General features: G+C 40.4%; 2 protein-coding genes across 2 annotated transcripts in view; one reads left to right on the plus strand and one right to left on the minus strand.

The window, feature by feature from the left end:
• Positions 1–54: 54 nt before the first annotated feature.
• Positions 55–4,003, minus strand: cep57l1 (centrosomal protein 57, like 1). Its single transcript, XM_034142205.1, has 11 exons — positions 3,983–4,003; positions 3,401–3,572; positions 3,130–3,312; positions 2,916–3,037; positions 2,427–2,540; positions 2,259–2,336; positions 1,968–2,057; positions 1,792–1,866; positions 1,431–1,693; positions 1,211–1,355; positions 55–606 (listed from the first exon to the last, which is right to left on the minus strand). The coding sequence occupies exons 1-11, from the start codon at positions 4,001–4,003 to the stop codon at positions 406–408; spliced, it is 1,464 nt and encodes a 487-aa protein (XP_033998096.1). The 3' UTR covers positions 55–405.
• A 2,467-nt stretch (positions 4,004–6,470) lies between these two features.
• sesn1 (sestrin 1) overlaps positions 6,471–24,328 on the plus strand; it is a 50,780-nt gene continuing 32,922 nt past the window's right edge. The window contains exons 1-2 of the mRNA XM_034142712.1: positions 6,471–6,506; positions 7,133–7,443. Coding sequence (XP_033998603.1) covers positions 7,174–7,443 — 270 coding nt within the window. The 5' untranslated portion in view covers positions 6,471–6,506; positions 7,133–7,173. The remainder of the gene's footprint in view (positions 6,507–7,132; positions 7,444–24,328) is intronic.

Here is a 24,328-nt window from a genome sequence, read left to right on the forward strand (position 1 = left end):
AGCAGCTATAGAAAAACATTTGTGTGAAACATGAGAAAAAAAATTGAGTTACAATATTGAGAGCAAAGGCTTTATTACAATTATTTTTAAATTAAAATAGATTACTCCAGCTTCATTGGAGATATCATGGTCATTAATTATAAACTATACACTATCTACCCATGTGTGTGCATTACTTCATTTAAGTCCATCACCCATTGATTAACAGGTTTAAGGAGAAACACATTATCAAGTCCTGTGGGAAACATAAAAACACTTTATTCCCTTGTTTCAGTTGTTACTAAAAAAATATCCAAGAGGCCATTTGAAGAGAAGGAAAAACAGACCACAAGGAACCAAGGGAGTGTTGTGGTCCAACCAGCTGTAGCATCAAAGTCTGCACACAGAAAGGTCTCTCAGAGAGCCTCATGTTTCCCAGCAGAGGTCGTCCTGTTTTAGTTTGTTTCTGAACTTCTGGGTTTCTCTAAGAAGCTGCAGGTTGTTGTTAGTGGGCCTGCTTTTCTTTCCTTTCTTCTGAGCCTTCACAGGAGAGGGAACAGGAGGCCTGATGCTACTTGGCTTAGTGGTTGTAGGATCCTCAGCCCCAGGATGGGTCAATTTGTGGACCTGTGCAGGAGCCAAAGACAGGAAACATTAGATACCTACAGAGTTAGGGATGGAGATCAGCTGACACTACAAATACATACGCACCAACAGGTCGATTGACAGCTAATTGGCCATGACGGTGAACAGCTAATCAGTCCGTAAAAATAAGACATTCTCTTTTGCGAATTTGCACTCATGTGGCGCAAGATGGTTTCATGTTGCGCACAGAGAGTAACGTCAAAACCACAAACACATCATGTCCTCTTTGTGGGTTCAGTTTTGGAGAAATGTCATGTTAAGTTATTTAATAGACTGTTAAAGTGGAATTGTGTGCTTGGCAACAGCTTGAGTCTATTCCTACTTACTGTAAGCTGATATCATTCACATACACGGCAATAGGAAATAAACTACGAAACTGTTCATGTTTACAGTGATATGGTCTCTAGTCAATGTTTTATTTTTAACACAAATTGAATTTCATGGAAAGAAAGGAAATCTGAATCGGCAGATCATACTTTTAAAAGAAATTGGCATTAAAACCAATACTGGACATATTTACATTTCTGTTGGCATACAAGACTTTCACATATCTACCAAGCCTGCCTCTGTGTTGTGGAGAGTTTACCGTCTGCTGGTGTTTGCGGAGTTTAGTGATCTGAGCTCCCTTCTCCTCCATCCTGGCGACCAGCCTCTCCAGTTCTCTCTGCAGATCCTGCATCTGCTCGCCATGTTGCATTGCATCTATCTGATGCACCAGCTCCTGATGCTCACTGACAACAAAAACACACAGGTTACCAAATGTGTAAAAGAAAATGTTAAACAGTATAACAAAAAAGCTTACTTACAAGCTCATTTGTCCTAGCTCGTCCTGCAGAGCGAGCAGCAGGTCAGACAGCGAGCCAAGTGACTCATCCGCTCGTTGGGGGTCCCTGTCCGGCTTGTTACAGGTGGTGGAAGATGGAGAGAAGTCCTTTTGGAGGCTTTTCTTGGCCGCACAACCAGACCTTTGCAGAGCGCTCACTCGTTCACACAGCTGGGGCTGATGGTGCTTCATCATGTGAAGGATACTCTGTATGTTGGCGTGGACTGAATGGCTCGGGCTGGTCGACTGCAACAGGAATAGAAAATCAAATTCAATTCAATACAAAAAAAGGAAGAACATTATAATATGTGGTTTGTTATTGCAGAGCATCAGAACTGACTTACCGTTCCTGCAACAAAGGGCATTATTTTGTGCCTTGGGCCGCTTGGTGATGCCAGCTCTTTCTCTCTGGAGATTTTCTGGAGATATAAGACAGCTGTTATCATTACTATGTGTAAACAACATTTGTTCTCATAAGATGAATACAGGCAGTTATTGAGTTTATCTGTAAAAAAGCTACCTTGGTGGTCTTTTTTGTTTTCTTCTTTGGCTTTATTTCTTCAGTTGTTGGCAGAGGTAATCGCAAGTTGGTGTTCAATTCCTTCTGCAGCTGAGGAGGTGGCAATAGTGGCAAAACATTAAAGTCAGTATTTTTAAGGTTTTGTTGGCATTTAACCATTATTAGACACTAGACATACAGTATTTTATGATTGCATTTTTTTAAACTATTGCTAACTTGTTCTGCCTTTTGTGCAAAGAAATGTGCACATTTGTTTAGCTGATTGAAAAAGTGAAGTGTGTGTGGACTAACCTCGTCTGCTTTCACTTGCACAAGTTTACGCTCATGCTCTTCATGCAGGAGTTTTTGCTCCAGAATGGCAAGCTTTGCCTGAAAGAGAGAAATTGCATTCAAATAATAATCTTATCATTCAGCTTCTAATGATCAGTGTTTAGACAAAATGGTAAAACTGTGAATTACCTCTGCCAGAGTTTGAGTCCGACTCAATTTGATACACTCCAATTCTAGTTTCTCCAGCTTCTCACGCTGAGATTGGGAGTTTGAGCTGCTTGGCCGCTGTTTCTGCAGTGAAGCCTTGAGGGGGAGTAAACAGAGATTATATAGACGTAGTAATATACATCCAGAAATAATAGGAATTAATAAAACACAGATTATGACTTTACAAACGTTTGGTACCTCTACCTCACCTAAAAGAGTTATTCAAATCTTGTTTGAAAGATATTGACCCTGTTTTCCACACTATATTTCTCTATATAATATTAAGCTTTTCAGTTTGGAGCCTAAAGCCATAGCATTTAGCCTGTTTTTTTACTTAAGAGCCTTAGTGGTTATTTTGGTCTGTGCTGTTTTAGCTTGGCTCTGTTTTAGCTTGGCTCTGCAAATCGCGCTTCATGCCTGTATGAAAGCTATTTAAAAAAAAAAAAAGTATTAGTTGAATGTTTTAATTACCTGATTCTCCTTTAGGGCATTCCTCTCCTTCTTAGCATTTTCAACCATCTTCCTCATGTAGTCCAGCTGCTTCTCAAGAACCTTACATCGAGCCTCTGCAGACTGCAGCTTTGAGTCCAACTCTGTTATCATGAAAACAGATACAACTATTACAAACACAGAAAAAAACGTCGCATTTGCGGTGGCCATTCCCTCTGACGCATTCATCACTTACCGTTCCTGCCAGAGTTTTCTGTCTCAGGCACACTTGCTGCTGTTTGACTGGGTACTGATGACGTGACCTGTTGATGCTTCTGAACATCGTGGGAATATTGACTATAGCTCTTTTCTGCTTGCTTCCTCTCTAGCTCCAATCGCCTGATTTTCTCCTGGAGGGTCTTCAGTGCATCAACAACAGCTGAAAGAAATAAAGGTGTACTTGTGGAAGGTGGATATAAATATAACTCATTGTACAAGGGAGCTACAGAAAAATGTATTTCCCATACCTGTGCTGTCAATATGAGCTTTGGTCTGAGACCCTCGAGGGCTGGTTATCTGTGGGTCCATGCAGATTGATGAGGGAGCCTGAAACGCCAGCTGTCTTGCTAGTGGTCGCATCCGGTCTGGAGGCTGGTAATAGCTCCCAATGTAACTGTTTTTGGAGGGTGAGTCCAATGTCTACAGACAAAAAGGTAGAGAAGGTTAATCAACGAATAACTGTTTGGTCAATACAAAACAAGCTATTAATAAGTGCCTATTAAAAGTTCCCACAGCCCAAGATGAGGTCTAAGAACATGTATAACTAACGTAATCCAAGCTTTCTGCAAACGTTAACATTACGGAAGCTAAAACCAACCGTTCTGTTTACAAATAACACTTCGATAATAAGTTATCTTATCAAAAATCAGTAAAGCCCTTTGCAACCAACCACGCTCTTGTAAGCGAAGCTCGATAAACATACCCAACAAAATCAGTAGAAAAGCTCTTTCAGATAACCTAAAATTAGCAGCTAACGCCGGTTTGGCGAAAGTAAACAATGTTAGAGCTAATTTGTTAGCAACAACCGCAGCTAACGGATGATTCGTTACCTGGTTGAGATAAGTCTCCATTTGGTGACATTGAGGTGTCTAGTCCCTACACAAGAATCATATGTCTATATATAGTAATAATATTCTTCGACTGCTTGGTTTTTATGTTGCAAGCTGACTGATTTCTTCGAGCCGCACTCAGTTGTGCTGCTGTCACCGACATGCAGTCCGCACTTTTAAAATTTCCCTCCTCTTTGCCGCCTTCATCACATTGGTTCCGCCTTCCCTGTTTGCTTCCTTAACGACGTCCCGTTCCAGTGTCTCATTCCTTTTAAATAAGATTACCACAGACTGTATCTAAAAGATATCTGATAAAGACACCATGATACGTTATTATAATACATCCGAAAGTAGTCTAATTTCACCTTCCACCATAAACAAACAATTCTAGGCCTTCAGGCATTTGGCACTGATTCTCCAACATATTTGCAAACTGGCAACTCTCCTAAGGATGCTTGCAGAAAATATATTTTTGAGATTAAATGTCGTGAAAGCCCATTGTGTTTATAATAATACCCTTACCCAAACCTAAATCGAAAACCTTGCAAAAACCTTTGGCAGAAGTAAAACATGGCTATAGATAGGATTGTATGTATCTTAAGAGTCACATGCAGCATTTATGGAAAAGAACAAGTCTTTTAGACCATTTCTAGAAACAATGCTGAAAAAGTAACTAAAAGCCTTACTTTTTAGAGAAAGTGTTACAAATGTTAAGTGTACATGGAGAAAGCAATCCCCCTAAAGTTGAGGTCGACAAAGTATTGTACATTATCCAGTGTTCATTTGAACTAAAACATGGCAAATGTGACCATGTTCTCTACCACATAAACACAAATCTCAGGACATGACCTCAGTGTCTGCAGTGACAGGCAGCCTGGATTAAAATAAGTGTTTAAGAAAGAACTCCTCATAGACTGCAAAATAGGAAGCTGAAATCCAAATGTTATGCTGAGATGTCATCACTCTCAACAACAACAACAACAACAACAACAACAACAACAACAACAACAACAACATAATAGTTGAACGTTCTTGAAGCAATTTTCTGATCATTTATGATTGTTGGTTAGTAAAGTGCCTTTGGCCAGTAAATTACTTAGTCAGTAAACATTTGCACAGAATTATGCAAATAGCCTGCTTCAGCTAAAGGCATAGATGCTGCACCAGGAGAAATACATATCTTTCTGTAACTCTGGTTCTGTATTTCCGTTCCTCTGCAGGTTTGAGCAATGTTTTTCAAAGTTTTCTGTTTCCTCGCCTTGCATAAAATCACCCTTGTCGATAACAAAAACTTGCATGGCATCGGTATCCAATTTTAACTTCTTACAGATAATTTTACCTGTTTGTGATACATTTGATTAACTATTTTTTATTTGGATGAAATAAAAATATTTGGTGAATGTTTTTTAAAAAGGCATGAAAGTTCAACGATAAATATATACATTTTAAATCTAAAATACTTATCTAATCTCACACATTGTATATTATTTTAAATACTGTAGTCATGTGTTTAAGACTATATATGCACTAAGAGTTAAACATGTTCTCCTTTGTGAGTTTGTTTGTGAGTTTGTTTGTGTGTTTGTGAGTGTGTGTGTGTGTGTGTGTGTGTGTGTGTGTCTGTGTGTGTGTGTGTGTGTGTGTGTGTGTGTGTGTGTGTGTGTGTGTCTCTGTGTGTGTGTGTGTGTGTGTGTGTGTGTGTGTGTGTGTGTGTGTGTGTGTGTGTGTGTCTGTGTGTGTGTCTGTGTCTGTGTGTGTGTGTGTTCTGAAATGCATTTCAAATAAGCAATTTTTTCTTGATTTGCCTTTGATATTGTGTTTAGGTCAGGGGTTACTTTCATCGAATTAAATTGTGTAAATGTATTTTTATGGGTATTCTGTTAGATGTTGCAAATCTTTTTAAGACACTTCTTAGATCTTTCTAATACATTTCTTTTTTGATTGATATTTCACAGTACTGAGACTATATGTTTTAAATGTATTCAAGGGACACATAGGCCCAATGAAGGGGTCCATGGTATATTCTCTGTCTTGTATACATCGTTTGCTGAAAAACACATTTAAGATACTCTGGTTTAGTTAAACACAAATGAGGGTAATTATCAAATGAATGGAAATGTACCACAACAACATATCTCCCTCTCTCTATCAGTCTCTCTCTCAGTATGTTCTGATAAACAAGAAAGGGGAGGGGGGGCTGCTGCCCGCGAAATGTATGACGGGAGATGTAGTTCTTAAGTGCCACCATCCACAAGACACCTCGAACGAAGAGAACTCAACTCCCATAAAACCTTCCCCCGCTAGCTGGAAAGAAATCTTCAACCAATCATTTGTCAGAATGTCACAAGGTGCCGCCCTAGAATTCCAAGGGTCTCCTCTCATTGAACGTCCTGTTCTGCCAATCAAATGTTTACCATAGAGTTTTGCCTCCTGTCGTTTCTACCCTGGGACTAACGTTACTGGTCAGTGCTGTGGCTGCAAGGCGCCCCGTAACAGAAGACCTGCACCAAAGAATGTGGATAAAGTGAGTATTTGAGAATGACACTTTTTGTTTTTGACTCACAGTGAAAGGTTGATGTGTAGGAATGTTGTTTTGACCGTGGTTCTTGTGTACTTTTACTGCTGTCTTTGTTAACGGGCTGCTTGAAAACCTTGACACGAAAGGAAGAAAAGAGCAGATTGAATGGACTCACTAACTGACAAGTTAAAACAACCTCAATTCATTGTTGTTTAAAAAAAGTATGTGCAATTATTCTTTAATTCATCATAATGGTGGCTTGTAACATCAGTATAGCATATGTTAACCCGGCTTGTTTTTTTTGGAATTTGGTATCCGACCAAATATTAGTATTTTCAACATGCTGTATTTATGCCAGAGCCTGTCTTTTTGTGGTAAATACCCATGATTGACAGTCAACAAATCAGATAACAAAACATGGTATGAATGGCCAGGTTTTTAAATTAAATATTCCCTTTGAAAATATATATTTATACCCTGGTGGTATCTATACATTTGGATTTAGTGTGATGTCAGTGTGTTGATGTTTGACACTGAATGACATTACATGTGCATGCCTTTTATAAACATCCTTAAAGATAGTTTTGTTCATCCTGTGATGTAAACAATTTCATGTCTTATTTTTTGCACAGCCTTTTGTAAGACAGCACAAACGTTAGTCCTACATCAAAAGATGGAAGTGCAGGATCGGGAGTCTCTGGGGCGATGGGAAGGGCTCGGCAGCCGGGATGCCATCTCCAGAACTGAAGCCATGGAGAACATCCGCCAGGACGTCATGAGGAGAGTGGAGACCATCAGACCCATTACAACATTGGCTCCAGCATCGAAAAGCCCTCCTAAAAGTGACCTGAATGACATCCTGGGTCACCTTCTCATGCTGACCAAATGCTGTCCCTTCGATGACGTCAAGGAGCAATGCGTCCGGATTCTACAGGGCGTCCAGGTAGGAGATTCATACAGAAAACAAGGACACGGTCAGCTTCCTGTTCTATGTTGCTTTAAGCTGCACCAGGCTGTCATATGTCCTTTGATACTAGTGCCAAAGGTATTGTTCGGCTGCCATCTAGTCCTCTCCTCACCTCTTAATAAGCATTGCAAACATTGTGGCTGAGTCAGGGCGTCTATGAAACCCAATGCATGTAGTCAAGTGGATTACATTCAATGGCACGATGAGAGACCATGAACTCATTAACACTCAAACACTAGAAGAGCCAAGCATTTGCCAATCCAGCCCTCCACTACATGCATACATGCACAGAGAATATTTACACAGGTATAAGATGGGTGTAACATTACATGGAATATGTACGGCCTTCTAACATCAGTGTCAGCAATATCTGTATGCCACACAGTTTTTTAGGGTGTATTGCAGATGTGTTGGTACGGTGCAATTTGGATTCAGGTCACAGCATGTAGCTGCATTTGATTTTGTATGCATGCTGTTTTTAATTCTTTCTGAACCAGCCTTATTGTCTGATCTGTGCTAACACTGATAGACCCCTAAAGAAGTAGACCAGCCTTTAAATACATTCTTATTCATGATGAATATTTTTATGATTAACAATTGTGTAAACAGTTTTCATTTAATAGATTTTGTCAGTCAAAATTACCCCTTGCAGAGAACAAAAACAAATATTAGTCCAGCCTGTAGCGTGGTGTAAGCTGTGGCCTGTTGTCCTTAATGAGTCCTCTTATAATCAACAAAATTAAGCCTGACTATTTTTGATGGCCTGCCATGGTGTTATTATGAGGAAATAGACTGTTTGGCAGCGGCATTAATTCCTGTTTGTGCGGAAGTGTTTTTGGAAGATGCAGGAGAGGGGCAGGGAGAGATGAGAGAGGGAGAAAGCTGCTTTGCGGGTTTAACAGTGCTCCGCAGTACACACCGTCTGGTATTTTTGAATTATGCTAAGCTGCATTTGCTATGGACTTGCCAAAGGGTGTATTTATGAGCCCAATGGGGCAGCTCATGTTGTTCTGGTCCCACAGTTGAACACCCCCCTGACCAGCTCACCCACACACACAAACACACACACACCTTTCTCATGTTGTCAGGGATGGAAGGGGGTAAGGGAGGGGGCTTGGGCTCAGACAGACCTCTAATTCCGGCAGATCCGCTGATTAAAGACAAAATCTTTGAAAGCACAGACAGTGCTTTCCTCATGGCGACCCCCTCCTCTCGAAGAGGAAGCCCCCCTGCCTAGTGAGAATAATGTCTCTTAATACTCTCATGGCTTTGAGATGGCCTGGAACCATGTTTTTGCCCAATGTGTATAATATTCTGCACATTTCTTCTTGGAAAGTAAATCCAATTATATTTTTGTATAAAAGGGGAATGTCCATGTCCGTGGGTAGAGTGCTTAATTAAAACAAATACATTTCAGGCACACTGGTTAAAAAAGGCCTTTATTAATATGTCCTAGTACAAAAATAAGGCTAATGCGTATGACATGCTTACACAAACTTGGGAGAAAAACACTTTCCTTTATATTGGAACTGCCCAAAAAATAAACATGTCTCTTAATTAACATTGTTGAACCCATTAAAAAACACATTTTGTTTTTACAACAAGGCATCAGTACCCCAAAATACATATTTTTTATAGGACAGAGCTCGGCTAGTTCTTTCTCATAGTTTCCATTTTTCATGCTAATCTAGGGTTACATGATAATGGTTGTTTCCTTATAATTAATGTTCAAATAGAAGAGTGGTTTGGACATTTTTCCCCCATCTTACTCTTGGCAAGAAAGCATATTATATTGTATAACTGTTTATTTTATATAAATATGCAATGTTTGTTTTACATGCTGCTGCAACGAAAACATTTGCCAATTTAGGATTAATAAAGTATATCTTATCTTATCTTGTCATAGAAGTGGTTTTCCAAAAATGTCGATTATTTTTCTTTCTTTGTTTCAATAATAGTTGCATATGGTAAAATAGAGTTCAGAAACGTCATCTAAGGCCACAGGCCGTCCTCCGCTCCTGGCTGTTACCTCATTTGCCTTTTTTTGCAATCTGAGTCGTTGCTTGTTTTTCAAGGCACACTGTGAATATGCAGGTCAAGCTGTGTTCACACAGTTATAGGAATAGGCTTGTGGGTTTGAATGTTTGCCTTGCTATGTTGCCCCAATATTTCGGAGTCCTAAAGGTCACAGGGTCACGGCTGAAAATAGAGTTCTATGTGCGGGTAAAGGTCTGGTTCCCACATGGTGTCTTTGTGTAGGGATCTATTGGGGTGAACATACGAGGGTCACAATCACTTACCTGTGCAATCCTGCATGTACGGTCAGCATGCCGAGACAGAGGGTCATCCTGGGACTTGTAAAGGCGGTTGACCTCGCTGAGCTTTATTGAACTTTAGGAACACAGGATAACCGTGGGTGAAGACAAATGCATACAAACCACGAAAGAGACAATAGTGAGTGTTTGTTCTGAGTCTATGAAAGGGGTGGGCAGACTCCATCGTCCCTCTCTCTCTCTCCGGTCACCATGTTCCCTTGCTGCATGAAAGGAGCCCAGTCTTGGGTAACTTGACAGAGACAGAGAGGGGTTTCTTTGTGTTATGTAATTACTCCATTGAGCCCTCCACCCTAACTTGAATTTGGAGCCACTCTCAAAGATCAACCTGTTCTTGTGATTCAGCCGGTGCTGCCTATATTTTGAGAATTGTTCCCATATCTGCACCCTACAGGGATGACATTATGTACCTGTAGTAGAGAACGCACAGTAAATACCAACTGGACTTAGCGTCTCTTTGAATTTGATTCAGTCCACTTCTGAGTAATTTCATTCTCGGTATTTCCTTACATAACTGCAGAAAAACCCCAAGATTTGAGGCTTGTTCTACAGCCAAGTGTTACTTATCCTAATGTCCCAATACACAATTCAGCATTGTACAGAAGTGCATAGCCCCAGTTTGTGCCTCTCAAGTATTATCATAACAAACTAAGCCACAGAGCTAAGCATCGGTTTTCTTGGCAATCTTTCAAAAAACCAGTGGGTGTTTGACAACATTAAATGCATTTCTAAACATATTTACAGAATCCTCAAAGACTCCTTTGTCCATAGGGATTACAAATATTCTGTATGCTGTGCAGTAAAGATGATTTTTAATCCCATTTCTTAAATTGTGACTCCTATTTATATGTTTTTTTTACGTAAAAAAGATGGTAACGTTATTATAAATGATGTGAAACACATTTATATTTTCTTTTATATTCTACAAAGTGAGCTTCCACATCACTATTGTTTTTCTTCGATGCAGGCAAAGGTTTTCGATGTTTACGTTGCTCCTTATTCTTTTTACACATACTTATTTCGCTTATTTGGGACATTCAGGAGGACTAAACACATATGTGTGATTAATTAAGTGAAACGAATTCCTGGAGCTGGCCTCCTCCCAGAATAACCCAGAACACATTTCTGTCTCCACATGGAAAGTTTGGGAGGCTCTCCAGCGCCACAGATATGACCTCTTATATTGATCACATTACTTTTTTATGACTGATTAATTCATATCAGGAGCATGATGTCACTCTCATACAGATTGTAAGGGTGTGCACTGCCTTCAATCTGTGTATCAAGATCCAGATCAAGCCTGAAATATGTTTTGCTGGATAATCACTGTAATACAATCCTCATTTGAATTGGACTTTTAAATGTTTCTACTATTTTATGTTGTTTTCATCCCTTCTTTCTGATTGATCGGTTGGTGTCGCGGTGGATTTCTGTTGCAAAGCCTTTCCAAAGGTGGCATGCTTATGGTGAGGCTGTATGGACAAACTTGACTAAACAGGAGTGTTAAAGTCCACTCTTACTGTCCCAATGACAACTTCTCTCCTGTCATGTTTTTGTGCATGAATGTGTTTATGTATACTGTATGTGTCAGGGGGTTTGTGTGCATGCCTCCAGTCCTCTCCAGGCTACCTCTGCTTACTCTGTAAATAAAGTGAGGAGAACCCATGGAGAGAGAGTCTTGTGGTCTGGACAGGTCTGCTGGATTATGGGCGATCTCAGCTCGAACCAGGTCAGACAAACTGCATGTTGAGGGGGGAGAGAAAGCAGCAGCAGCAGCACAGCAGCAGGCAGTGACCTTTGGCACAGTAACTGTACAGTGCTCCGTGGATATGGAGGACGTGATAGGGAAATAAATCTGTGGATTTACAGCTGCCAGCCAGCTGGGCAGAGTGATGGGTGGATATGAGACGGGTTGGACTGTGAGTGTGGGATGTTCAATCTAACTAAGCTGCATGAAGCTTTATGTGGCTGTCATATTGTAGCCACTTAAGGTTTTTCTATAGCTTACTAATTCTAGCCTCTCTTAATATGAATGTTTTCGGCCCTGGTGATGCTGAAACTGGTGATCGTAGCTACTCTTCTTTGATGCATTTGATCTTCTTTCCTGATGCTTTTGTTAAGTTATTGTTCAATTTTGAGCCATTAGAATGTTTTATAAAGTATTTCACACATTTCTTTAGCTTCTCGCCAGGATTTGCTGCTTTTGTTTGCTTTATATCACTTAACTGAATACCTTTTGGGTTTATGACAGTTAGACAATAGATTTTTGGAAACTGTTGTGGACATTTTATAGACCAAACAATTAGTTATTGGATTATTCTAGTGCAGTAGCAGTTATACGTTTCAGCCCCTGGTATAATTGACGTTATCATCATATTGAGAGTGTAATTCTTGAGTCTCCCAAAAGTGTTAATAAAACAGAGTGATTGGCTTTGCAATTTAAGGTATGAGTTTAAAACAAACAATAATGAATAAGTCTATAATGTCTCAATTTTTTAAGTGTGTCTAGTTGACTGCACAGAAAAAAAAAAACGTTACAATATCTTGACTTTCCAGCACCAAAATCCAGTTTTTCCAGGATACGAGAGACCATTTTCTAACATGCTAGGAAAGAATACTAATACACAAGCCCCCACTTTGATCCTACAACACAGACAGACCCCCCCCTTCCAGCCAGTGCAGCATGCTGCCGGCTGTAGACTCAGGAAGACTGGTGAGGAGGGGGCATGTGGGAAGTGTGCAACTAGGTCAGTGTCAATCCTGTGGTAAGCCTGAATAAATGATTTTAAAAAGCCCCATCCTCCATGTTTATGTCATTAATACAAGTTCATTAAATGCATTCAACACTTTCCTGTAGGAAGAAAACAAGGAATATTGAAGTTGTTCCGTCGTTGTTGTAACAGCTGTTCCTATAAAACACGTCAAGGCTGTTATCCTGGCACTGAGCGCTGGGTATGAGCTTTTGCAGAGCCCAAGCAGTCGTCATGGTACCAATGGCATGAGGTGCAATGATGGGGTGGGTTGGTTGACACCGTTACTTCGGGGCCGGGGTGCTGGCTTGTCTGCAATTATTTCTGGCAATGCTATTCAGGAATTGAGAGAGGGAGGGAGATGGAAGAGAGTGGGAAAGAAAGAAAAAGGGAACGTTGCAAAACATGATGTCTACACACTGGAGGTCGAACAAGAGTCGGGGGAAAGGGACAAGGGATTGAATAAAACATGTAGTCGTACGCGAGGTGAGGAGAAACGACGGGGAAGATGGAACAAACACTGTGGAAAACGACTTGAACCCCAAGTCTACGAGCCCCTAAATAAGAGAAATCCTCCTCAATGATACGTTAATAATCAGGTCACTTTGTCACTCAAGCCCATGTGTTTGCAATTCTCCCTGCCTTGCAGTTGTTTTCCGTCTGATCCAGCGTACATTGCAAGGCTCAGCTTGTCTCACCCACACACCCCGAGACTGTGGAAGAAGGAGGAGGGTGAGAGGGGGGAGGGTGTGGAGGGAGGAGGCGGTGGACAACAGTAACAAATAGCTGCAGGATGAGGTGGGAAAGGAATAACACATTCTCTGAAGGAGAGAAACGCACACAGAAAAGGCACCTAAATAAAAGAGATATAGATCCAGCCTATCAGGACAGAGCGTGAAAAAAAAAAAAAAAATAAGCAATGTTTTTGCTGCAGGTAGAGCAGGGTTTACTGTGTTGCTCCTGTCAGGAGAACAGAGAGATAGGGTGATCACATGGTGCTGTTGAATAAACAAGGCGCGCTCTCTTCCTCTTATTGCCATAATGTGATATTTATAACGTGCATAGCGAATTAAAGTTCACAAATTATTTATAAGGGAAAGCTTTCCGCCGCTTATTTAGTTCCCCGCTCATCTCACACAACTCTCTCTTTTCAGTTGGCTTATTGTTGACAGTAGAAACTGAAGCTTTATTTGACTGTAGAATACATATAAGTCATTCTGGTGGCAACATGTCAAAGAAACATGCTGATTGAACACATTTCCTAAGCAGGAGGCTGTCATAGCATGAACACCACATGAGCAATGATAACAAGCGAGTATCTCCTGGTATTGTTTACGTTGGCTAGCTGACATGATTTTCTTTGACACTAATGAAATGGAGCCATTTGTTATAAATTACACCTGTGCTTTTCCTGCTGTGACTAGTCAAAGTGCCTGCTGTGAGAAAAGGTACAGTATACTGACCCTGTTTTCTTTTGGCAGCAATAGACCATTTTGACATGACTCAGTAAATACACAGGTGCAACTAATAACAAGAATGATGGCTGAATTCCATTCAGCAGCTTCAGTTGACTGGTTTATTGGGATACGAATAGAACAGAGCCATCGTTAATGATATTATAAACACCTGTGCTTTGCCTATCAGGTCAAGTCCAAACCTGGTATCCAAATGCTACATCGTTTTTTAACAAAACATTTTGAACTTCTCTCTCGAAAACTATTTTTCTTTCTCACTTAGCACAACTGTTTCTGTCACTTTGTGTGTTAACACATGAGTGAAGCACTTTAACAGGTCCTGCTGCTCTCTATGAAATCAGGCTTTTAATCTGCCAGTTACTTTCTAGATTTATCAATCCATCGTTTGGTCTAAAAGAATGTCACAACATCGTAACATTTGGCCATCCCAGTTTCTCAGAGGACAAGATGATGTTTTAAAAACACAAAAGATATAGTTATTAAGAAATAGAATGCAGATAAGTACTTTTTTCTTAAAACAGTTGGCAGTTTTCTTTTAGTCAACTAACTAATCGCTTGGTCGACTAAAATGTACAGCTCTACGTATAGTACTACTTTATTGATGGATGTTTTAGGCCTGTATGCAGCCTGAGAGGACAACTATAGGCACTACCCAGACAGGAAAAAACTTGTCAACTTCCATCGTATTTCCATCGAACAAAATACATCTCGCTGATATTGAAGTGGCTGCATATCATCCCACTTGCCTCATATACTCGGCCCCTGGTCTCGGACACTTTCATCTATCAACTTGCATGCCATCTGTCCAGGATTAATTTGATCAAATTCATAAATGAATGATGAAGGTTATTGTCCAGTGGAGGCAGTATTTGAAACAAAATCAATACATGCCTTTTATCCTGCAGCCTCTTAATGCTTGGCCTTTTACTTGATGAAAAAGATTCGCCCGTTGAGTGTTTTCATCATTCCCACAGCGTATCGAGGCCCTGAAAGCAGCTGCAGTTTATCTGTGTGGACACAAGAGGGCACTCTGCACCTGTCTGTAGCTTCTGCTCTCCTCTCAAGTTGCTGGAAGGGAATTTTCCATGCACTGGGCTAAATGCATGAAATGTTCTGCATGATTTTAATGTTTTCCTTTTACCCTGGTCACTGGGCGTTCATCCAGTATGTGAGTGTGACTTTTTCTGTGTGTGTGTGTGTGTGTGTGTGTGTGTGTGTGTGTGTGTGTGTGTGTGTGTGTGTGTGTGTGTGTGTGTGTGTGTGTGTGTGTGTGTGTGTGTGTGTGTGTGTGTGTGTGTGTGTGTGTGTGTGTGTTGTGTGTGTGTGTGTGTGTGTGTGTGTGTGTGTGTGTGTGTGTGTGTGTGTGTGTGTGTGTGTGTGTGTGTGTGTGTGTGTGTGTGTGTGTGTGTGTGTGTGTGTGTGTGTGTGTGTGTGTGTGTGTGTGTGTGTGTGTGTGTGTGTGTGTGTGTACAGGTCTTCAGAGATTTATTGCAGTGAGCATGCAGGATTTAAAGGCATCTGTGGATCAGGTCACAAAGCATGAATAGCTCAGTGGCTGCGGTCCAGGCCACAGTCTGAGGCGGCCCCTATTAGGATCCCAACCACACAGGCTCAACACCAGGCTTAACCAGCTAGAATACACAAACAAAATATTAGGGACACTCGCTCCTGTTTCCTTTGTGAGATATTGTGTAATCAGTGATTCACACCAATCCAAATCCAGGTGAAAAGCTTCTTTATCGCTTTACCCACTGTGTCTGCTTTTGACCTGGGTAGAAGATGGTACTGAATAACAGTAGTTAGTCAAGAAAATCAACAATTTCAATGAGGTAATAGTTATTTATGTCAAGTATCGTGCAAACATGCACACATATATCCAGGTTTTGCTGCTCTTTTTCTGCTTTATATCATTGTCAAATTCATTTCCTTTAATTTGGACCACTGATTGGAAAGATTAAGCAATATTAAAGCCTCACATTGAGGTCAGGGAACATGTGAGGGACATTTTTCATTGTTTTGACACCAAAGATTAATGGATTTATCCAGATAATTGTTAACAGATCCAATTGGTGCACCTCTAGCCAACAAAGGTTTATTGGTTTTGGGTGTTAGACTTCCATAATGGGTGTGTGTACGTCTGAATGAATGAGTCAATATTAGAAATCATGACTTATTTACTTTCATTTGTTGCTCAGTGTCATGCCAAATATCTGATTGTTTAGACTTCTCTGTGAGATTAACTGCCTCAAGCCTGGAAGGAAAACATTAAACATGCATAAGTACACACACAGTGCTCACCTCATTCAGTCTTGACAGGACCCCACACTTTGAGACATGAACTTCGCTGTGGTCAGCAGCACCCGATGGATCGTTTCCCCGTACAGGCATTGTGTGGTGCGGCTCACCAAACGGGGTTGCTTCAGTTCACCAAGTGCCATGTTGGCTTAGGCCTGGCTATGGTGTTGTTTCAGTGTGTGTGGTATTGTTTCAGGCCCAGTGTGCAGTGGTATTGTGCTCTCTTCTCATGGGTATTGTCCCGAGCTGATGTATGTGTGCATGTTTATGTTACAGGCCAGTTTGTCAGGACGGCGACAGTTTCACGCTATGGGACCTCCGCGTTCCCACAGTTGCTCACCTCTGACCTCTGCTCTTTAGCTAGAAGAAAAAAAAGTGAGTGTGTGTGTGTGTTTAGGTTAGACGGGGAGAGAGAGAATGTGTGTAGAATGTGTGTCAGTGTGTGTGACTGACATGCAGTGTTTATAAAAAGTACTTCAGAGTGGTTACTTAGGGTAGGAAAACACACTCCCTCATTGTGAAATGTGTCTGCCATGAATCTGGACATGCATGCACCTTAATGTATGAGGTTATGTGGTGTCAAACACATAAATATTTACGGAATTACATGTTTTATTTATGTATATCTTAATCAAATGAGCAATGTAAGATGCATAGCCTTTTCAATACACAGTCTACCATTTTATGCACTCAAATGAAGTCAAGGTCTTTAGAAAGTTAATCAAATTTGGATTGAGGTCAGATGACTGACTGTGCCTGTCAAGAATAATCTACCATTTCACCACAAAGAAAATATAGCTTTTTCAAAAAATTCAATGCAAACTACTTTTATTAGTCACCCCTTCAAAGTCAATGTCAAATGATGTCTTGAATGTTTGTCCTGCTGCATTGTCCTTAAATCAGTCTGAAACGGAAACTAAATGTACTAACATACATTTGAATATCAGTACAAATGTATTTAATATCACAGATTCAAATGACATATGCTATTATAACACACAATACAATACTCCCTGTAAACTATATTTGACACATTCAGTTAAATGGTATTTATGGTTGTAGGTTGCAGCCAGCTGTCACTGAGCCTCTAGTTTTGTAAGTGTAACCAGATACTGTGCCAAAATACTTCTGATGATATTGATCCACCACACTGGCAGCCACACAGACACTTTGAGGATCAAGATGAATCGCTAGAGTAGAGATACATTTTCATCCTGCCGTCGACTGACAGAAGAGAAAGCCTGGCTATTATCGACAAAACATCTTTGACCAAATACATATGGGTATAATGTGGGGATTTTTTAGGGGAAGAATAGTTCTGCTGTGTGAAAATATTAACACTAAATAACATTTTAAGAACTGTTTTACTGGTGTGGACTTGGTGGCCAACAAGAAAAAAGCATTGCTCATTTGTATTCAAAAGTCAATAAGCAAATAAGGTCACGCTAAAACAACTATAATCAATATTTTTGTTTTGATTGATGACCCTACAGAGAGTTTTAACCTGAGCAGCTTCTCTGCTTTATGCTTTTATAGTGATGCATTTATAAAGTATTTGTTATGCTGCACACACAACTTTACTGTTTTCATTGACCACTCTCCTTTAAAACCCAACGTACTCTACCTGCTCAGTGACAAACAGCAGACCAAGTGACTAGCTTGTAAACATAGGGCAGTTTAAGTGTCAGATATTTCCCTCAGGAGTTTGTAGAGACCAAAAACAGAGCTAAAAGAAGTGTGAATAATGGACTTACATTCACCAATGGGCCAGAAAGCATGACTCCAAATGAATGACAGTGTTGCTCTGCAATTTTTGGATGAGTAAAAAGGCAGCTGTTTGCTAAAAAGTTCACAATACCAGCTGAATAAAATTGACAACATATCGATGTTGTGTGTAACGTCTCGCTTTCTCCCCAAGTCGCCCCAAAAAAATCAGCTATTGCAGATATTTTTGCTTGTCAATGATAACCAATCCCTCATGATAAGTACGGATATTATCAGTTCTCTACAACAGATGCAGCCAAACATTGCGTGTGTTACAGATGATAACCTCTACATGTGGGTTGCATGTGGCTGGTTAGGATTTTTATCTCACTTTGTCCCTCCTCTGTGTGATCAGTGAAACTTGGAGGTGTGTATGTGTGTGTGGTCGCTGCTCTCTGTGGATTGGGTCACTTCAGACGCTTGTGTCTAACCTAAAGAACACTCACGTGTCAAAGAGGAAATGCTTTTGTTCCCCTTTTTTTAACAGTTCAACGGTTTTAAAGTGCATGCCTGAATAAAGAACGGAAACTTAATTCCAAACGTGCAAAGCAAGTGCACAGAGTTGTTTACCCTCCTAACGCTCACACACTCGTACTACATGTTCCGAAAGAGTAATGGGAAGCGATACCCTTACATCATGTTGTCACAATTCACACCTCGGGGGTTTATCACACACACACACACACACACACACACACACACACACACACACACACACACGCACACCCTAAGCACTCCATGTTCTGATAGCACGTCACCCAGGCTCCACACTTTTTATAACATCTTCTGTCAGAATAGTACATGTAAGCATTGTTGTCATTCTTTACTGACTTGTTTTGCAGGAGTCAGGTTGGATAGACGCTGGAAGCTGTTCCCTGAACACATCGTGTAACTTTGTTCTTTATAAGCTGAGCCCTTCTGACTCAAGAGCCTTATGGGAAAATATTGATGTTTTGTTGTTTGCAGCAATAGTTGAAGTTATTCCCTCCTTTTAGAATTATTCCAGATGTTGGCTTAAGCCACCTTGATGTTTGAAAGAAGATGGCTTTTTGTTTAACTGTTTTTCCACAAACTTTCTATTCTTCATGAAAAGAAATGTGGATGTTTGATTGAGATTTTATCTTTGAGTGACACACATGAAATGCATCTACATACATATGTTCCCCAGAAGAACATTGGATACAAGTCTGGTTGTTTCACTTCCTCTGGGTGAAAAAAAGACTCAGCAGGCTTTTAAATAAATGTGTTTTTTCTCTTCTTATTGTACAGTATGGGAAAACAGATTGACAAATTGTGGTCTATCACTTTAAACAAAAATGTAATTAGTCTGAAAAACATTTACTTGGATGGGTGTGGCTGCACTGCACCTGTTATGTATTCTTTGTGTTGACTTTATAGATTGTTTCATAACATGTTTTCTTACCTGCTGAAAATGTAGGAGTCATGCAGTCGGATGACTGAATTATGGCAGCAGTTGTCAAAGTTCAGAAACTCCCAAAAGTCCTTGAGTGTTCTGCAGAGGGTCTCCACTTTACCATAATTCAGGAGGAAATACAGCATTATTACATTCAAGGGACTCACAGGTCAACAACAGTTCAAATGGACTGGATAGAAATGTGGACTATTGTTGAGGATTAATATTTAACTTATAATGACCTGCAGTATTTGGTGGCCCAGCAAACAGAAATATGGATCTGTATGGAAAGGAGGTCCTTTATAGTCTTGCGGGTTTAAATACATCAGATAATGCATAACAGTTAACAAAGCCCTCATCAGAGCATTTCAACCAGGGCGAGTAGGCTTACAGGATGACTCTGACAATGCTGATTACAAAGCAAGAATGAACCCCTCTTTGAAAATACCAAGTATAATCTCTGAGGGCCAAAGAGCACATTAGACGGTGATCTTAACAAGTAGAAATATTTGGAAACAATGCAATCCATTGTTTGATACGCAGTACAGAGAGAATAAGAGGTTGGACTGGAGCTAGGTGAATGAACGGGTACAGTAGGCTAAAGCAGAAGGAATGCTGAAGAGAAACTGTAAACAGACAGGAATGAAGTAGAGGAAACAACGAGGGACAAAGAAAGAAAAAGATATGCTTTGGGCTGCAAAACAAAAATTGCAATATCTTCCACATTACTGAGAAAACCAGGCTAGACTACAGGGAAATATAGTGGAGAAAAGCCAAGATGTTGACTGGCTTTTAGAGAGCTTAGAGGTACAAGAATAGTTTGGGCCAAGTTTGGCTAAACACTTGAGGGAACAGAAGGATCTAGGCCATGGGGAGATCGATGGTGGGGGAGACAAAGAGCAACTTCTCCGTCTGGTTCCTGAATAGTCTTTGCTGGCAGGTTGCCACACCTTGTCTGTTCCTCTGTAGATTTTCTAATCATGTTGCAGTAAGCAGTCGGAGGCCCGTAGGAAACCAGGCATGTAAGGGTTGGCAACCGACCAATACACAAATATACACAAACCCTCGAGTCACTCAGTCAGCAATTTTTTTTTACTGCCTCCCTCTTTTTCCCCAATGGGGATAACGGCCTGGTAAATATCTCTGAGCACCGAACTAACATCAGCTCTCCCCGACATCAAACATTCATCTCAGAAATGGAGAAAAGGAGTCCATGTCTGCCATAAGAAACGATCCCCTCGTGATCCACGTGAGCTCTTCTCCCGGGACATCACTCAACGACAAGCCCTCAGTCGCTTATTGGTTTGTTTTAAGGGAGTGTCAGTGGCCCATTGGCTAATTATCTCGTCATTTGACGTCAGGAAAGAAGGAGGGGAAGGAAGGAGCTCTATAAGGAGTCATACATTGTGCCAGGGGCATGATGTGATGTCAGGCGAGAAAGCTAATGTTAATGTATGGTAACTTATATAACATGTTTTCCCAAAGTTCAGCCAGTTAGTAGGTCAAGACGTTGACACATTAGTCTGAAGCAGCAGCAGTTTAGGACCAAACCAAGCTTCAGAAATATGTAGATTTAGCTTAGTGGGAAAAAAGGTGTACATACGTAGATTAGTGGCCAATTCTTCCCATATTACATATTATTTATTGCACTTTAGAGGTAATCAAACATGTCAACACGTTGTTCCTGCCAGGCTACTTTGCCCATCTGTAATTGTCTTTGTCAGTTCTGTGTGAGTGTTTATCTTCGTCTGCATGATTTGCGTTTTTTTTTGTTGCAGTGTCACGTTACAGCAAAATCCACGCTGTTCTGTTTGTTTCTGCCTCAAAGCTAGATAGATAAACTAACAGTGGTCATGTACTGTATTTGTAATGTCTAGTTCTAATTTGACAGAGCAAGCCACAGTGCAAATAGTTGTTTTTAGTCAACCAATGCCCAAGTGTTGTGATATTTACTTAAAGACACCAATTTAGAAACTGAAAAAGATACTTAAAGCTCAAGTTTAAAAACCAAACTGGAACATTTCCCACTTGCATTACCAATGTAAGTAATCATTTTTAAAACATTTTAAAAGTATTGGCCGGAATAGCATTAATAAGATAAGAAAAGAACTCTCAAATATCAATAAGGATTAGCAAACAAAAATCAGTAAAACTTGTTTTCAGTGGCCTGTTTTAGCAGCGACCTAGTTTGTCTTTCCCCATATAGTAATATGGGTCAGCATGACTTGATTATATATCGATGAAGAAGTTAAAAAGATCAATTGTTGAACCGAATAACTTCTGTGAAATACCACTTGTGTCTGCGTGTTTCTGAGCGCAGGTGTGTGAAGGTGAGCGTTTATCTAAACATGCTGTCATCACTCTCTTGTCTCAGTAGTTTTTCTTCTCCTCATACATGTGAGAAATAACAGATAGTGGAGCTCTTGTGCCAGATCTAACCCACAAGCTTGTTTTCACTTCTGATTCGATGTTGCCTTCGTGGTCACCACCACACAATGATACTCTGTGTTATCACTTGTTGATATTGGAGATCTGAGCAGATAAACTGCTTACAATAAGGGCCGTGTTTGCTCGAGATTTCCCTTTTGAGACGTTACAGGAGTTGTAAACAACACTCTGGTTGCTTCATTGTGCAACACATCCCCATTGCATATATTTGACTATAAGAGCAAAGGGGGAACAGGGAGAAAAACAAGCCATGAATGTTTTCTGTCTTCATTTCGTGTGTGATTTTCTGCCTGGAGAGCTTTGAAGAATGTATCACTTGTGCTGTTTAAAAACCCAGTTTCTATAAGTACATACTTTTGATATACAGAAATAGTTAGAGTCAATATTTAAGAAAATGGAGTTACTTTAAACTCAGACAATTAGAGCTTCTATTTGGTGCTGTTGTAGATATGGGAATGACAGAATTATCAGTTTTTTTGTTGACTTGTATTGACAGGTGTTCTCTTTGTACTGGGCAAACAGTTTTTCCTCTATTGCCAGCTCTCCACACCCTCTAACCAGATATAACCAGAAACTGTGGGCTATGGGGGAGTGTGTGAGTGTGTGTGTGAGTGTGTGTGTGTGTGTGTGTGTGTGTGTGTGTGTGTGTGTGTGTGTGGGAGGGAGTGAGAGGATGTGAATGATGTTTATGTGCAAGAAACAAAGTCTGGCTGTGTGTGTTTGCGGGGAGAGGAAGGGGCGAGAGATAGATAATGATAAAGCATGTGAGTGCTGTGTAGGTTCTTGGGTAAAAAAAAAGTGTGTATGTGCGCGTGCACTGTGCTTGTGAATTTGAGATTAGCCCCCACCTAATTGTGGGCAAGCACTCAAAGACTATTAATGCCTGACCTGACCTCGTCTTTATTCCCTCCATCCATCACTCTGAGCGCAGAAAACACAGCAAAACAACAACTGCCGTTAACAGAAGGAGAGGCCTGCTCCATCCCGCCGCTGTGATTGGTCCAGACGCACAGCCTGAGTTGGCTGCTATTGGCTGAGAGGAGACACACCTCTATAATCTGTTTATCTGCAGCCAGAAAGCAAAAGGGGGGCTGCTTGAAGGAAGGGGATGTTGGGGTGCGGGTGTGATTGCGATGTGCATTAGGGAAGACATTTGAGAGGAGGGGGGAGTCACATGTCCTCTCTGGGAAACTTCCATTGGATCTTATACAAAACCTTCTAGGAAATTGGGATATTTGTTTGCCCCTGAAGATCACAACCAGGCTAATTTAGTCTGCACCATTTATGAGCCAGCAGCCCTTCCCATAAAGGTGACCAGATCATAAGCTTGGTTGTGTGATAAAGTAAAATCGACATCTTTATCTCTTGTTAATCAAATCAACATGTTCCTGCTGTCAGGCCTGCCCTCACATGCAAAAATAGCCAGTTTATCATCAACAGCAGTGAAGGCATGCGTGCTTCTCATATTTGACATACATGAGCGCCGTCGCACATACATATCCATCAACACGTGACATACTGCGAGTGACACAGAGACAGCAGGGAGCGTATCACAGCATATCACTCTTTGAAGTTAAAGCCAACCCGACGGTTAGTAGGTGGGTCTGAGTCTGTGTTATTCTGAACACACATGCCAAGGATGTAGGAGGAGCTTACAATGTTTGTGTCTCAGACAATGTACAAAGAGTTCTGTACATTTTCTGGGGTTGAATGGTTGGCCCTTTAGTCGACAAGTTTACTCATTTCAGGGAGATGCCTCGACTTTCCAAGATATTTATTAACCGAGGTTAGTTCAAAATATAAAACGTAAGGGCCGATACCTTATTGATATAAATCAGCTTGAATGTTGTACAACAATTTGAACATAATACAAAAATAAATGTCTTAAAAAACCCTTCACAAGGAGTCAACTAAGACCTTTGTGTATAAAAAAAGTGATATTTTAGAGGCTAATAGCTTTTAATTGTTAAACCTAATGATACAAATGTTGAGTCCCTTATGCATTAATTAAATTAAAAGTTAGCATATTTATGTAACAAAAGAAACCAAGATTTAAACTTAAACCAAGATATTTAACTGAACATTTTTAGAATCAGGATATCACCTTGTGAAAATAATGTCAAAGCCATAGTTAGTCAGAAATAGTAATCATTTATATTATTTTGACAAAGATCAGAGAATAATTACCTCCAGAATCTTGGTGAGATGCAAGGTATATTGTGCAGACTCATTTACTCTAAACAGAACATGCACAAGTGTTTCTTCTCACATATAGTGTCGTTCATGTGCTACAGGCTATGGCAATGTCTGTCTTTTCACTTGTAGTGCCTAGGGCTTTTGGAAGTCAAAGGTCCTGTAGATGTCATAGTATCAGAGCAGGTA

The sequence above is a fragment of the Trematomus bernacchii genome, unplaced genomic scaffold, assembly GCF_902827165.1.
Source record: "Trematomus bernacchii unplaced genomic scaffold, fTreBer1.1, whole genome shotgun sequence".
Classification (NCBI taxonomy): Eukaryota; Metazoa; Chordata; class Actinopteri; order Perciformes; family Nototheniidae; genus Trematomus; species Trematomus bernacchii.